General features: G+C 36.0%; 1 protein-coding gene and 1 long non-coding RNA gene across 24 annotated transcripts in view; one reads left to right on the top strand and one right to left on the bottom strand.

Moving 5' to 3' along the window:
• Positions 1–6,746, bottom strand: part of LOC111756604 (uncharacterized) — a 61,289-nt gene extending 54,543 nt beyond the window's left edge. Inside the window, exon 1 of the long non-coding RNA XR_002791028.2 lies at positions 6,510–6,746. This is a non-coding gene — a long non-coding RNA (uncharacterized LOC111756604). The remainder of the gene's footprint in view (positions 1–6,509) is intronic.
• Positions 1–17,274, top strand: part of Sorbs2 (sorbin and SH3 domain containing 2) — a 198,896-nt gene that overhangs the window by 145,610 nt on the left and 36,012 nt on the right. For 7 of the 23 annotated variants that reach the window (XM_063234645.1, XM_063234644.1, XM_063234652.1 and 4 more), the window contains 2 exons: positions 12,426–12,475; positions 15,291–15,478. In XM_063234645.1, coding sequence (XP_063090715.1) covers positions 12,426–12,475; positions 15,291–15,478 — 238 coding nt within the window. Of the gene's footprint in view, positions 1–5,907; positions 6,073–6,655; positions 6,740–8,369; positions 8,427–12,425; positions 12,476–15,290; positions 15,479–17,274 lie in introns of all 23 variants that reach the window. The other 16 variants (XM_063234639.1, XM_063234640.1, XM_063234646.1 and 13 more) reach the window with 5 other exon arrangements.

Consider the following 17,274-nt stretch of genomic DNA (forward strand, 5'->3'; position numbering starts at 1 on the left):
GGTAAACAGCTTCTTAAATGGCTCAAATGGAGGCGCATCTCAGGAATCCACGATGTGTCTCCTCAAGAGGTCATTCATGGTCCTATCACTGGGACTGAAATGCCTACATTCCTAAGTGTTCAGGTGAAATCTTTGAAGACTCTTGTTTTAAAGTAAAAAAAATAGCAACAATTATAACAGTAACTTTAAATCTTTACTAAGCACTATTATACCATCTTTATAATTAGCAATTTATCTCATGCAACACTCCCAATAACTCCACAACATATATACATGGTATTCTCACCTTGTAAAGGAAAAAAATAAAGTACATACTAACTTTGCCCCAGAGTTTCATTACTGGTGGATGCAGGAGCTAGGGGCTGAGCCCAGCAATATTCATGCATGGCATGCTTGGTCACTACTCTGTCAAGTTGCCTGGGTAGGAAATATTTAGCTGGAAGTCATTGTCACCTTAGTTTATTTCATTATTTTACTGTATAAATTAGTTTATTATAATAAATTAGTTTAATATAGTAAATTTAGTCTCTTTGATTTTATGTATCAGAAACCTGGGCCCTGAGTTACTAGGACAGATCAATCTACCTAATTGGTCTTTAAAACATAGAAATGTCAGAAACTATGGTGTTGATAGAGATTTAGATGTATGTATGTCTGTTCAGCCACAAGAAAAGACAAGTAAAAGAAACCCGGAAACTTAGAAGGGCATATAATAAGTTATATGACGAGAAGGCAAGAAATGCTCAAACTACTAATGGCATATTTTATAAAAAGAAATAAAGCAGGTTGCCAGCATCTGGTATCTTAAATTAATGTACTTTGCACAAATATTAGTTTTGCTCTTTTACTTTTATTTATATGATTATAACTGATAATGAGGTTTCTAATATTTTATGAAAAATGTTAAATGTAAAACGATAACTTTTTCTTGATTATTAGCATTATTTTGCATGTTTTTTTAAAGGAGGAAACTTGGAAGAGAACAAAAACAAATATCTTATGCAAAAATGGAAAGAACCCAAATTTCCAACCCTTCTAAACAGTTTTACTGAGAGCCAGGCTTACGCAAAGTGATGTGACCGAGTCTTATGTGTCATTTTGACCAGGCTTTTTCATGATAGGACTAATCTATTACCTCTTTTTAATCAACTCTGAATTTATTCTAATTTCTATAAATCAGAAAAAAACTTAGGGTTAAGAGGGGAGGAGTGTTGCAAAGACTATGTATTAGTGTAGTTGATAGAAGAATCTGAGTGTCTTGAACACACAAAATGCAGAGCAGGCTTGCTAAATGATACTGATGTGACAACCAGGAGTCAGCACTTAGGATTTCAACACACCCTCTTGCCTTCTTATGCCAAAATTGGGAGCATTCCTTTGCCCCTTTCATTTCTCATCTTTGAAAATTATTTGTAACAGCTATGCAACTCTGAGTTGCTATTTTGAATTCCTGGATAGCCCTACTATTAGTCCAGCTTTTCCAAGTATCATCTTGGATACTGCTTTCTTCAGTGAACTCAAAATCCCACACACAAGGAGAAATGCCAGAAGCATGTCTCTCCCAGTCCACTGCCTGGATTACAGTGACATCTACCTAGGCCATTTTGCTAATTCTCTGACCTAGTCCACAACACAGCTAAAGCCATCTTTAGAAAATCTTTATAAAGGCTTAAGCTCAAAATTTCCTCCTGGATCTCCGTTATCCCTGGAGCACAATCCAAATTCTTCAACATAATTTACAAACATGTGGCATTTGGCCCTGGCGAGGCTCCTCGGCCCCAGCTCTTTTCTGCCTACATATGTGCCAGCCACACAGAGAGCTTACAATCCCTTCCTTGCTGAACCCTTTACAGCCCAGTCCTCCTGGCAGGAAAGCTGTCTTCTCCACCTGTCCCTCCACATGAAAACTTCATCTCAACCTTCAGGTCTCAGGATAGGCGGTTGTCCCTCCTCAGCATAAGGCGTAAAGCTCTTCTTACTGTGCTCAAATCTCCCTTACCACACTGAGCTGCAGTGGCCTGCTGATTAGCCCTGTGTCCCTCACTAGATTTTCAAGCTCCTTGAAGGCAGGACTATGTGTGGTGAAGCACTGTATCCCTGACACATAACATAGTGCCTGGAGTATGGTAGGAGTCCAATAACTATGTACTAAGTAAAGCAAAGAATAAACACAGGGTTTACCTTGTGCCTAGTGAGTAAATCTGATGAGAGACTGAATCTTTTTTTCTGTCATTTATTTATGAGGTCTGCACATTTCTAGTGACAAAAGGCCCAGTGAGTCTCCATCAAGGCAGGTAGGAGGTCACTGGTGCTCTATTATTGGTAGCTGTGGCACTAACTCATATGATTGTCTGGGGTACAAAAGAGGTGGAGAAGGCAATCATATTGTGTGAACAAAAGTTCACCCCAAACCTTGACTGAAAGATCCCCTTCTTCTTAGGAACCAATGGCATATGCATTTATGTTCTTTAACTTGAAAGCAAAAGTAAGTGCAATTTTTTGAAGCTCATAAATATTCATTTGACTATAAATTTAGAAATGTTGACTGAACGGGCATAACCCTGTTCTTGAAAAGGATTTTTGGAAGCACCAGGGATTTATCTTTAATTGAATTTATCCATATATCTAACTTGTATTTCCACAAGCTTTTAATTCCTTGAGACAATCACACAAACTTCCTAGTGGATTATATTAAAATTTTATATATTACCTAAACTGGATATGTTTCTAGACAAGTTATTTCAAATGTTTTTTAATCTTAAAAAAGCATTTGTTTAGGAGCTCTTTATGATTGATAAAATAAAAACTGATCCAAAGATATGACCTTTCCCTATAATAACTAAACCCACACATAATAAAAGCAAAAATAGCATTGAAAATATTGTACAGAGCTGAAAAGCAATTTAAATCAGAAGAGGATATAAGCTTCTTTATCAACAAAAATTCATTCAGAGTTAAAGCTATAAACATTTGCTGAGTTTTATCTGATGCTGTGAACCATAACAATTATCCTAACTAACAATCTGTTTAGTACTTACTCTGTGTGTGTGTGTGTGTGTGTGTGTGTATATATATATATATATATATATATATATATATATATATATAAGCATAAGAGCTAATGTTCATGCATTTTTGTTTGGAATAACATATAGAACAGAAGACTGATGACAATGATAATTAAAAGCAGCTAAAAGCTTTTAAATTGTGGAAAACATAAAAACTTTAAAATTGTTCACCTTTGGTAGCTTTTCAATAAGGATCGTTTGTGATTTGTAGTTTAGCTTTTCTTAAACCCTTCTTTTTTTGGTGATGTGAAGCTAATGTTAGGCAGAAGTTTAGAGTTTTTAAAAATAAAAAGTTAAAGAAAACGAAGTTGCAAAGATAATTCTGCCCTTTTGTTTTTATAAGCAATTAGAGTAAAGCAAATAATTCTCAAATGGGTTTCTGCATGCTAACATTCATACCAAATTCTAATCTGAATTAGAGAGATGATTAGTGAGCACACATTTCTGTTGGCTGACCATCTGCATATCTATTGCTGACTATAGTGAGATTTCTGTGTGGTGAAGTAACAGTCCTAGGTTGCTACACAATATATTAATTGTTACATAGCCGAGGGGATCCAGTGGGTCAAACACAGCAAAAGCAAAATTCTAGTTCTGCCACTTATTCTTTCTTTAAAATACAGGCTCTGCTGAACTCTGTGTCATTTATTATACTCTAAAGTTACTGATGATTGCCAGTTAATGTTCTGGTTGCTATTTCTACTGGAATGGATTCTATGTGGTTATCCATTGTAACTAGAAGTGGAATTTTTAATAGGTCAAATCATAATTAATGAGAAATTTCCATTAAAAGGTATCCCATATTCTATCATAGAAATATATTTTTAAATTAGATATTAGTTTAACTATTTGTTACTTATTTTCTTAAGGTGGAAATCAAAGTGAAATTATGACTAATGAACTTGTTTAGGAAATTTGCTGCCCTCTGCTGTCCATAATGTTTTTAGCAAACTTGTTACACCTAAGAGAAGTTTTTATCGCCTGTTAGCAAAACGAAATATTATCCTTAAAAGTAATGGTTCTGAAATCAAGAGTCAGTAATCTCCAACTATGTAACACTAGACATATGAACTTTGAAAGAAAAAGTGTTTATTCTCGCATGGAAGAAATACTATGCCTTGCTAAACAGAATACAGCCACTGGACAATTCTAATGTCAATTATCCTAAAAAATCAGCTATAGCAAACTGTTCTATAAAATAATTACATGCTGCATAAAAAATGAGCCAAATAATAATTGGAGAAATATATTTTAGTAGTTCCAAAATCTAATTTTAAATTAAAGCATGATATTTGTTTTGGGAAACACAGAATGATGAGATTTGTTTTGGGAAATTGATACATGCATTTAACATATCTTGCTTATTTTTAATTCCATTGTTCTCCTTTCCCTTTTCTCCCATTAAGCAAAATCTTAATACCTCTGAATGCAATAGTTGAAACAAATTTTTAAATTAAGTAGAAAATGGCAAATTAGTTACTATATCTTTTTACTAATTTCACTATTACTTCTGAAATGTACACTAATAATAATATTGGCAAAGCAGGGAAAATATTTCAATACTTCTGTAGCAATTTCCCATACATAATGCATGTTCTCTTTTTTATGTATAAAAAATAGCATTGCAACAACAAAGTAAACTAATACTTAAATGAAACAAAAACCAAACGTTATCAATACCGGAACACCATTGTGGCCTTTTATGTATACATTTCTTTACTGTGTCCATCTGGATACCAGCTGTGAAATGCTATTTTACCTACCGTATAAATACGTGCTCATATTCTTATTGCCTGGCATCCTATCACAAATATTTGCCAGGGTTACTACACAGCTTTCATAATTACAATCACTACATATATTGGACAACATAGGCCCTTGCTCTATTTTGTTATGATCTCTCAAACTCTCTGATATTGTACATAGCTATTATCACAGCCTTTTATTTTAAAAACGTTGAAACAAAACCACATCACTAAAAGCAAGTGAGGTATAATTTATTATTCAATGTAAATGGCATTCTTCACAAAACTTTTGTAAATGCAACAAGTTGATAAAACATGAGGACAAACACATGTCAGGATAGTGACTTTTATGAGAATGTGAAATATTTCAAAACTCCCAACATTACCAAAGTAATACAGCATTTCTTTCAGAACTAAGTTGTAGCTACTCATTGGAAGTCCTTGAGTTCCCTTAAGAACTGTAAGAAAATTACTTTGAAGCAGTGAGTGCTTAGGAGCCTTCCTGGGGTAAGTTCTGAGTATTACAGCTCTTCTGGCTTTTAGGGTACCAAATAATTGTTTAGAATTTTTCCGACTCAGTATTCTGTATTATCCAACTGTACCACAACTCATTAGTGTCACTTGAGAGTTGTAAAGGAGTAACACTCATGTAGTCCTTTAAATACTTTTAATACAAAACCTGCAGCCTAAGTCCATCGAGTCAGGCGTGTACTATTGGGAAACATTAAGGATTTATTGGTGAGTTAGGTGAACACTCTTTTCTAGAAAGCAATTGTATGAATTTTCTTAAACCGTTTAACGCTGCTAGTTTTTCCTTCTTAGATGCACTGTTTACAAATCACTAGCGAGGAGCGAGTCACTTATAACAATTGACTTTCTCTCTGAACGAGAACGGGGAGGAAGCGCAGGCGGCGCTCGCCCCTCGCCCTGTCCTGCCCCTGCTGTCCGCAGCGCCCCCTGTGAACACCCGCTGCGGCCTCCTCCAAGGTCCCCCGCCGGCCTAACCAGGGCGCGGCGCGCTGCGGGCCGGGTCCTCCGGCTCCTCCGGCTCCACGAGGAGCCCGCGAGTCAGTGTCTGCTTCCCTTTCTTCCAGCCCCCTCTCCCAGCGACGCCGACGCCCGCGCCGACCGCAGCCGGCCCGCAGCCCGGGTCCTCCGCGCCGCCCGGAGACGCCGCCGCCGCGCGCAGCCCCTCCCCTCCGCCCCGGGGTGGCGGCCCCGCCGCGCGCGCGGGCGCCCCGGCTCCCGGCCCCGTCCGGGTGAGCTCCTTCCTGCCACTCCCAGCCCCGTCGGGAAGCTCCCGGGTCGCCCAGCGCCCCGATGCCCGCTGCCGAGGCGCACTCGGAGGCCGGCTAGGCCGCACCTCCCTGCGCGCAGCTCGCCGCCCGCCCAGCGACTCCCTGCGCCTCCTGATGGCTCCCCAACGACTCCCAGCCCGGGCCCTCCTAAGTGCCTGCGCCCCAGTCCGTGGACTGCAGCTGTGGCCCCAAGTGCAGGGACTGCTAGTCACCACTGAGGACAGGGTGCAGAGCGACGCCCCCGTGCATCCTTAAACCTATTACCATAACTCTGTCCCTGCCACTGCGAGTTGCTTCAGGGAGAGCATTAGAAATGGTGGAGAGAGGAAAGAAGCAGGGATCTAAGCGTTGCCATGGACGCTCATCTTCATATCCTGATTGTACTTGTTTTACTTTACCTCCTCCGTTCTGTCCTGCTGAGGTTTGTTGGATGAGAGTCGTGCATGTTTGCGTGTAGATGCGCGCGTGTTGTTCATACCGCACAGCGTGCCCTCACTTCGCTCAGTGTGCCTTTTCCTTCCCTTTTCCTTCACGTCTGCTCTAGACTGATCGCATAAATCCAGATGACATAGATTTAGAAAATGAGCCCTGGTATAAATTCTTTTCAGAACTGGAGTTTGGACGCCCGGTAAGTGAGGCTAGACTATTACTATGAAACAAATAGTTGTTTGATTTATAAAACAGAACTATTATGGTCAGAGGAGAGAGCTGTCATTTACTGAACCGAAGCTGAATGCATGATGCATACCGATGTGTGGTATGTCTCGGCCACATTCACCTCCATACCAAATGCTTTTATCTGCTTGGCCAGTTCTGCATGGTTTTTATTTCCAAGTCATGCATTCGGACTTCTTTATATATAAGTAATTGCAAATTTGGTACGTTGAGGTAGTTTCTACTCTGAAATATTTAGGCAATTTAATAGACGATTTGTATTTGTTTACAGTTCACTTTGGTCAAGTTCAAACAAAAGCACCTTGCACTTATAATCATTATTACTGTAGCTCTCATTTATAGACAAATCACCAACCCCTGGAGAGTGCTGGCTTCTGTACTCATTAACTCTGTGATTCCTCCTGGGGCTCCTCTAATAACAAGAAATCCAAGAATCTTCCCAAAACAGTAAAAGGCAGAGGTAGAAGGTAAACCCAGGCCTGTCAAAAACTTTCTTCCGGGCAGTTTCCACAAGTATAGTGGCTTTTATGCTGCCAGAATAAAGAAAAGAAAACATTAAGAAATCCTGTGGCCTTGATTTGGTTTGAAAGCCAAAACTCTCTCTGATCTACTAATCCCCACCAGGGAAGCTCTCTGTTGGGCCTTATGGAAATTGGTGAGGATAAAGAGTTAACTCAAACTTCAAATAAAGCCTCCTTCAATAATTTGAGTTTTACTTAGGAACTGTAGCTACCAATGGTAATGCCTTGGATGGATGTCAGTAATATGTTTTATGAATTTTAACTCATGTTACATGCCAATCATTGAATAGATTTTATTTGATACCAGAGTGCATAATCTTTCTTTTACCGTATCATATCTGGATTTATATACTTTTACACTGAACATACATTATATTCGAGGTGGTTTTGGTAGTCCCTTTCCTGCATTTAAATGCAAAAGAGATTTAAATAGATTCATTGTGTTTTATTGAGCTTGATCAAATGTGACTAAATGAATATAAGCTAAATAAGTTTTCTAGCATTCCTGTTACCTAACAGGAAAAATATTTTCTCTCATTTTTTTTCTAATTTGTCCCATAGTATTAGCATAAATGCATTTTACCTCAGAGGGAAAAGATTCTCTAGCCTTATTTTATATGTACTGTTTTTATTGATTAGACAGTTTACAGAGACTATACCAATTTCAGTAACGAGTCTAAATAGTCAGCATCTTCTGTAATCATTTTCAGCCACACAGTGGAAATTCACCAGCATGCTATCACTTGCTCCTTTAATGTGTCTTTAATAGGCCTTGCATACCTTTGTGGCCAAAGACTAGGAGTACTAACTTTAATTTGAGAAAGGAGTTTTTAAATATACTAATTGAACACTAGTAATTTTTGCCCAGTGCTTGAGAATATTTACAACATTGTGCTCTTCCTCCTAGGCTACCCCATTTTGCTCCATTCGTGTCACTCTTTATGTGTATCTGATGCTATCAGCACTTGGTTTCTAACTGTTAAACTGTTGTCACCTTTTCCACATGTCCATTCCTTGCTGCCATTGATTCTCCTCCATTCCATCTCTGCACTCTGCACCCAGCCTCCTAAAAAGGCTCTGGACTATGTTCAAGATCATTCTTCTGGTGTTTCCAATGAGGTAAAAACAAATTATTCTCTTTTTTCAGATTTCTGCCTGGGAAGGTGCTACTGAGAATCTGCACATGTGTGCTAAATAATTCACTATAGTGTCTGAGCTAGTTGTGGAAATCTATCTTCATATCATTGTGTTGTATCATCCAGTATCATTGCCTAGACATCAGTTATAACAAAGCCTCTTATTTCTGAACTCCAAGTCAGGAATGATTGCAGTTATAATCTTCTGTTAAACTACTCAGAGAAAGGCTTGTGTGATGGCACACACTTGTAATCCCAGCTACTCAGGGGCCTGAGGCAGGAAGATCACAAGTTTAAGGCCAGTCCAGGGAACTTACCAAGATTCTGTATCAAAATAAAAAACTAAAAAGGATAGGATGCAGCACTGTACTCCCTGGATTCAATCTTTAGTGACACAAGTCAAAACTAAAGACCACTGTAGCTTTAGTAGTCAGCAACATGAAGTGGACATAGGAAAAATATTGGTCTTAGTGCATATATTAACTATTTTTATTAGGCTGGATTAAAATACTATTAGGCTTCTCAAAGAGTTGTTATTAGCATGCTTAGACATACAGAATAAAGGTTTTGGTTCTTAGATAGTCAGATACTTATAATCCACATATTCCTAATATTTATTTTTGTTCTTCCTTTTCCTTCCTAAATACTTACAATTTGTAGACCAGACAAGAATAGGTCTGAAAAATACATGGCATATATGTTACAACTTCCCAATCCCAGACCCTTGGCAGACATTACTAATCCTGTAATCCATGTAACTACTGACCACTGGAATTACAAGTATAGAGTGGAAGAAATACCCAAGATTTTAGGGCTTATTTGCAATTTCAAATTATTTCCCCAGTAGTAAGCATAAAAATGTATGATACAACAGAGAAATAAATAAAATACTTACATATTAAATAAAAAGTTAAATGGAATAACATTTTAAAAACAGATGTCATTTAACATTTTAAGGTATAGAACTCATTGTTTTCCAAGACTTATGTTTTGAAACCAGAAATACATTCCGAACAAAATGAAATAAAATAAGCAAGTCTACTCCGTATGTTATGTTATCTTCATGTATAAAGAAATATCATTTCAACATGTGGATAGCCCAAGAAAGTAGTTCCAGATTAAATTTGGTCAGATATTTTGGTTACGTGTTTCTAGGATGTTTTTAAAATCATGCCTCATTGACTATTTGAACTTCAGAAATCATTATATCCTACTCATTCATTTTCTAGTTAAGGAAAATACAGTGCAACCATTTTTAGTAGTATGTTCAAAATCATCTGTTGACAATCAAAAAATAAATAAACAAATAAAACAATGATCTCTGTCACTTCAGCATTATTTCCTCTATATATACTTTTTACCACTTCAAGGAGGTGTGTTTAGAGCTCAAACTTTTCACAGACAAGTTAATCACTTAATACTTGTTTGTTAACTATTGAATTTATGTGAAATGAGTTCTTATAATTAGCAATATAGATTATTAGGCACAAAAATAGGAAAGACTTAATTCTATGCATTCTCTAATATCATGGTAGTAGCAAAAATTGATCACATAAAAAAACATTTTGCTAGTATTAAACTATTTACCATCATCTCTTGGGACTGAGAGACATGTGGTATTATTTAATAGCATATTAACTAAGTGTTTTAAGATCATGGTCTTTTAGAATATATGAAAGCACACTCCTAAAAGTGTATGGATTCTGACTTTAATAACCATTTGATAACATTTCTGGTAAAGGTGTAATTGATTAGACATTCTCTTAATAACCATTTATCAAGTATCTGGTATATTCAACAACATACTTTTTAGTCCACAGATATAAATGAGAAACTGGTATTAATGAATAGTTAAAAATTTTTAAGCAAAGTTTATTCACTTTGAGTGATTCAGTGTCTATGCATCATTCTGATAACCTTATAGGTGTGTTAAAATAATAGTAATATATGAATACTAATAGTAATATATGAATATATGAATAAGATAGGTTGTTAGAGCTTGTTTGCAATTTCTGGGGACAATTCCATTTCAAAAATGGATATCATTCTTATAATTATTATATTTTTTTTCTTAGTTATAAGACTATACATTTAACTGTTAATATTGAGCTTCCTTTTCAGTATATATAAATTCAAAAACTAGCTTTACCATATTTTGGATGTGAAAACCAGTACAAGAAGGAATAATTATAGTTTCTTGAACTAACTTTACAGTACAAATAATTATCAGTTCTTGCCCTGTTTCATTTCATATTACAATATTGTTTAGGCTCATCATAATCTGGCAGTTCTAAATTTCTGAAGTTTGGGATGTTCTGAGACTGTTCTGAATTTTCCTTTTTGTGATCAACCAAGAAATCCATGGCCCACACAGACAGCAATGCTCTGAGACTCAAGTGCTGCTCTTCTGCAAATATAAAGAACCAATAATTTCTAAATTGTAATCTGTCTTTTCTTAGTGTTTGCTCTCTTCTCTACTATGTTTTTCTGTCTTTCCAGTAACTAACAAATTAAAATAACTTAAAATAACGATGTAAGCTTATCAAATTAGCATATCATATTTTCTCTAATTTTCTATTCATTGAGAACCTAGAATTCTAAGTATTCTGTCTAAAAGGAGGGGGGATATTATCATGCTGAGATATGTTTTTTATTGCTGAATAAGAGTCCATTCTTACTGAATAAAATACAGCTAAATGAAAATATTAAGTTAGAAATCATTTTTGACCTATACATAGGAGGTATGTCAGATTGATCTACGTAAAGAATGGCATTGATCTACATTTAAAAAGTTATGTATGAATGTTTTAATTATTTAATTGTGACCAATTTATCAATTAATAGCAAACAGTTCAAAAATCACTTGAGAAGTGAGATTTAATATCCATTAAGTAGGTTTAATGTTTCTAGTAAAATATTTCTGTTTGATAGGATAAATGTGTCAAGTGTTTCTGGCTGACATTTAAAGCTTTCATACAAAAAGTTTCAAACTAGACTTTCAGTTTTTAGTCAAACCAGAGTTTGTCTAGGATGATGAATTGAGCACCAGTAGTGACTGAAGCCTTATCTAAAGCCATCGTGCCTTTCCCTGTGCATGCTAGACATTGCATCACTGCCACTGGCATACTGCAGTGTACCTCCAATATTCAGGAGCTCAGTACTGATCCTTTCCTGCCTGTTAGATAATTTAGCATTTGTCCCAGTGAATGGTCGTGAAAAATAAGAGCTTCCTGTCTATTGTGTTTGCTTAGTTGTGCAGTGTACTGTTCAGAATAAAGGAAAATGCTTAAAGCACACTTTTTAAAAGCTATATTTTTATCTTTCGATCATTTAATTTAAAGTAACCCTAAACTCACATTATTTGAAATTTATAAATCCGTACCTGGCTGAAGTCCAAGGTAGTTTGGATCCAAGTGAAATTCTGTGAATTTTATTAAAATGGTATGTCTGTGTTGACAAAAAGAAGGTATCTCAAGTTCTGCTAATGTGTTATATTTTAATGATAACACTTGACAAAGACAGAAGAAAATTGTAAATAAGAGTTATGTTTTATAAAGACTGAAGTATGACTGAAAATATTTTTTAAAAAATCAAACTCTTCCTTAATGTAAGAGATTTCTTAATTCTTGATCAATAGACACGATTCTGAAGTTAATGCTGTGAACTTCAGCTCTGTATTCAGTTGGTATCTCAGAGGAAATGTTATTGATTTTGTTTTCTACCCATGAAATTAATGCTTGGGCTGTAGATAATTTAAATTACACAGAATATTGCAAGACAGTACATCAGTGAAGGTATAGGAACAATCTGAAAGTCAGGCTGCTTAATTTCTTTGTCTTTGGGATGATACTTCTATAATCATAATAAATGGTACTTCCAATCTCAATAGTTATAATATCCTTCCAGAATGCCTAATTTAATATTGATAGACAAAATCTGTTATTGTAATAAATTTCATGGAGCTATTGTTCTGTCTTCACAGGCCTCCATATATCAATCTTCTATAGACAGAAGCCTGGAGAGGCCCAGCAGGTAAGCATACCCTTACATTATGCAATATATAACCAGAATAGTTTATACCAGACTTTTTCTTAATATGTTATTCAGTGAAATGGCAGTGAGGGTTATGTATCACTCATTGTAAGTACTATTCCTCATGAAGGAGATTTATTTTTTCTGCATCATTATATAGTATCACATTCAAGAACTTACGAAAATGAAGTAGAAGTAATTCTAGATTCCTTCATAGAATGATAAGTTCTTCTCTTCCCTGTCTTTGTTTTGGTCAGTTTTCTTTCTTTAAATGGGGATTATACTAGTTAGGTAACATGATATTTGGGAGACTTTTAAAACTAAAAATATTTTACATGTATTTGTTAATCACATTCTTACCACACAAATATGTTTTTATTGTTGGTATAAAGTACATACTCAACCCAATGACAGTACTATGAGTTAAAGACCATGTCCCCACTTTATTTCCGAAGAAACTAACACTTAGGCTCATGAACTTACCAAGTTTCCACAGTTAGAAGTGAGAGAAACAAAACAGAATTGAGTCACGGGAGCGTGCCAGTGAGTTTAACTGCCTTCAAAGCCTGCCAAATGTAAAGTTCTCTTAGAAGGCTTCAGATATCACACTTATTTTAAAATCTTACTGAAATTTAAACATAGTTTAATAGCAGCCCTGAATATTGTAAGCATCCAGGCATATTTGTATCAACAACAAATATTTCTATAACATTAATTTGTCATTCTATACATTTCTAATAACATCAGTAGAAAACTTTATGAGTTGAGTTTTTCACAAATTGAGTTCATGAGTGTCGTGCAGCTACATTACTACTGCAAAGAAAGGAACTTTCCTAATCTTTTTTTTTTAATCTTTGCCTAAAAAATGTATGAAATATTTGAATTTTAGAGCTTCAGTCTGACCTAAGGGCTACTGTAAAGGCACAGACCATCATATAGCTGAACAATCATGGCAACAGCAGGTCTAGGAGTTGGAGCGCCCTCTGCAGGAGAGAATGCAGACAGATTCTGAGGACTGGCTCTAATTCTGTTCTTCTCAGACCTGTGTTTTAGTTTGCTCATTTACATGGATATGATAGCCTGTGATATCTTATTATTTGCTATATGGGCTAAATAAGACAAACGTGTAAATAAATCCTGCTGAGTGAGTTCCATAAGAACCACACCTAGGATTGTCACTGTTGTTTACCTAGTTCATTTAGTAATTTCACAGACCACATATCCTGTATTGTGTTTCTCTTCATTCAGTAGTGTTTTTCTTAAGTGATATTATACTCAAACTCAGAACCCTGATAAGAACTCCTTTCTGTTATAGACTATCAACACCTCTTTATACAACCAGGTGAAAGGAATCTTCAATATTTTATCTGCTGACCAGATTATTGGTCATTCATTATTTAGATAGAGAAAGTTGGGATTCCAGTGTAATGTCTCCTAAAGCTAAAGTTATTAGAAAAAGCTACAGGAAATTCTTGAAAAAATAGAAACTTGTTTTCCTAGATGACTGCATTTTTTCTAGTCCTTTCCTCCATTTCAACACACCCTCCACTCCAGAAATTGTCATGGTACTGGAATTCTTCTTTATCGAGAAGAGATATGATATAAATCACAAGACTTAAGTGTTGATAAAAATCTGTTCACTATAGCAAAAATTTACTTTAAAAGTGATTATAAACGTATGTCCATACACAAAAGAAAGCCCACAGGTGCTTATAGCTGCTGATTTCAGACTTGCCAACACTTGAGTGCAATCAACACGTCCCTCAGTAGATGAATGGGTAAATGAACTGTGGTACATCCATATAATGGATTATTAAGCAAGGAAAAGAAGTGAGCTATCTAATGACCAAAACTGGAATGACATTTAAAGTACATTACTTAGTGAAAGAAGTCAAACCAAAAAGACTATATACTATATGACTCCAAATGTGACATTCTGGAAAACACAAAGCAGGGAGACAATGAAAAAGTCAGTGTCCCCAAGCAGCAGGAGCAGAGAGGAGTGGATTAAAAGGTGATACACAAGAGAATCTGATGGTGGTAAAACTATTCTACACAATACATTAGTGATGAACACATCTTATAAGACACTTTTACTCCATAGAATATTTGGTACACAGCATGGATGATAATGTAAACATGGACTTAGAATGAGGACATGTCAAGGTAAATTCATCAGTGGTAACAAATGTACGGTACTAATGTAAGATGTAAATAATAGGAGGAAGCATATGCAAGAGTAAAGAAAGTTGGCATGGTAGAACTCTATACAGTTGTGATTTAATCCTTGCTGAGGACTGCTTCCAGGACTCCTGAGGATCCCAATCTGTGGATACTCGAATCTCATAAATAGCATAGTTTTTGCATATAACCTATGCAATCCTCCCATATCCTATATCTCTGGGTTAATTATACTGCCTAGTTAGATATAAATGCTATACAAACACTTGTTATGTTGTATTGCTTAGGGAATAATGACAAGAAAATAAATTGGCACATGTTCAGTTCAGACACATTTTTAAATTATTCCAAATCAAAGTTGCTTGAAGAACCCACAGGTATGGAAGGCCTGGGTATTGGAACCAAGTTTCCGGTAAGCCTGAAACTGCTCTGAAAATGAATAAGATCTGTACATTTCTTTAAAAAGATGATTCTCAAGAAACCCTTTTGAATGTCAAGGAATGAGTTCCTCATACTGCAGTTTTGGGTGTGAAGGTTCAGGAGTTAAGTCTCGTAGGCATATTCCACCAGTCTCTGCAGGGCACTTGCTAACCTCTTCCAATGCCAGGTCCACTGATGCTGCCCCTTCTTTCAGTTCTGCAAGCATGGCTAGTGACTTCAGGAAGCGGAGGAAGAGTGAGCCTGCAGTTGGTCCACCCAGGGGCTTGGGGGATCAGATTGCAAGCAGAACCAGCCCCAGTAGGATGGACCTCCCAGGATCGAGCACCACCTTGACAAAATCTTTCATTAGTTCTTCTCCTTCCTCCCCCTCAAGAGCAAAAGGTGAGCACTGATAAACGTGCAATTTATTAGTTTAAGTTTTAGCCTAGAATACATGTAAAACTATTACTTTGTAGCAACAGTGGTATGTCACTTCAGAACACTAACTTTGTTTCTACTCAATCTGACTCAAATTAGTGAACCCCTTGGAGGGCTTAAAGGAGTAGACTAGCATCTGTTGATGCTTTGTTTCCCCACTCAAATAAATTGTTTTTTAAAACAAGTTCAAAGTATCAAATACTTTACGGTCAGATCCACAAAGATGACATTTACGAACATTTACAAATAGTAAAAATTACACTGAGAATTACAAGTAGCAACAGGGAAGATTATTACCTAAAACATTCATTTTTAAATTTTGGGTAAAAAAATGTCTAACCTATTAGTCATTTTTTAAAGAATTTAGTCTGTATTTTAGTCAATCTCTATGTATACACTAAAGTATTCATGTTCTACCACATAATACAATGGTCAATTCATAGCACTCCACAATAAGAACTGGTTTCCACTCATAATTATAATTTAGAAATCAACAAGCCACCTTTCCAATATCCTTTCTCTTCTTTGGAAACGCAGGGAGCTAAGTGCTGGAAGACAGTAAGTCACTCATTCTGGTCTCTGAAAGATCGTTTAGTGTATCATTGCCTTGTCAGGAATGTTTCTGAGAAGGAGAGACAAGACTGACCAACATCCACTTACACTTAAGGCCATATCAAATTTGGAGCCCCATAATTTTCTCCAGTCTCCTGGAGTTGGAACAGAAGAGAGACCAATTTTAAAACGTGCGAAGAAAATGAGCTCTAACAGAAGTTTCTGTGAAAAAAGACAGATTCAGCTACACAGATCAATTGTAGGCCCTAAAACTGTTGCCACCCAGCAGTTAAAGCTAATTAGTAGCTGGTTTATGTGCAAAAGGCAGAGGAGGGAGAATAACTGACTGTGTTTAGGCAGGAGGCCTGGCCCTTCCAGGGCCTAGTAAAGCTGTGGAGAGTAGCTGGGTGCTTCAGAAGAAAAGAGGGAGACCCACCTTTCATGGGTTAACAGAGATGCCTTTATCTTCTCCTCATTTACACAAATACCTTAAGATAACAAGTCATGAAATGCCATTAACTCATTGTTCTTGGCTACTGTCCAAGACTTGAAAACATTCTAATGAATTTAAGTATTTGCTTATCATAGGGAGTGTTAAGTCAACTTCCTTTCCCAAATACTACATATCAATTTAATGTGCTTATCTACTTTTGAAGAACTAAGGGAACATAAGTCGTTAGTTGTTCATAGAAGTATTTTCCTTCACTTATTGTATAGAAGAAAATGCCCTGTTAGAAATAATTTGGTCTCTCATTTATTAAATAATTCAACAGAGCTAAAGCAAAGAATATTCCCATAGATGTTCCAAATTGCAATCAAGTTTAGCTTGCTGTTAGTGAATAGAAAAATGAATGGTTTACGAAAAAAAAAGAACCGTGATTCATTTACCACTAATAAAGTTTACATTATATCCAATTATCCTTAAAAGAAAAATGTACCTAATAAAAAGTTGAAGGTGAACAATTAAAAAAAATAAATTAGTTTGTTTAAGAAGGCTCTAGTTATTTTATTCTTGGAAAAATATTGGCAGCAATAGTTCACAGTATTTGATTTTACAACTTTGGAAAATACTTTTCAGTTTCCTCTATCCCAATGCCCATTAAAAATTATTTAGTAAAGTTATGAGAGTGTTAATTAAATGTAAAATTTTATTACCTTTTATCTATGTATCATTAAAGTCAAATGCGCTTCAAATTCTCCCCTATTAA

The sequence above is a fragment of the Cavia porcellus genome, unplaced genomic scaffold, assembly GCF_034190915.1.
Source record: "Cavia porcellus strain 051 isolate PalLab524CR breed Dunkin Hartley unplaced genomic scaffold, mCavPor4.1 scaffold_24, whole genome shotgun sequence".
Taxonomy (NCBI): domain Eukaryota; kingdom Metazoa; phylum Chordata; class Mammalia; order Rodentia; family Caviidae; genus Cavia; species Cavia porcellus.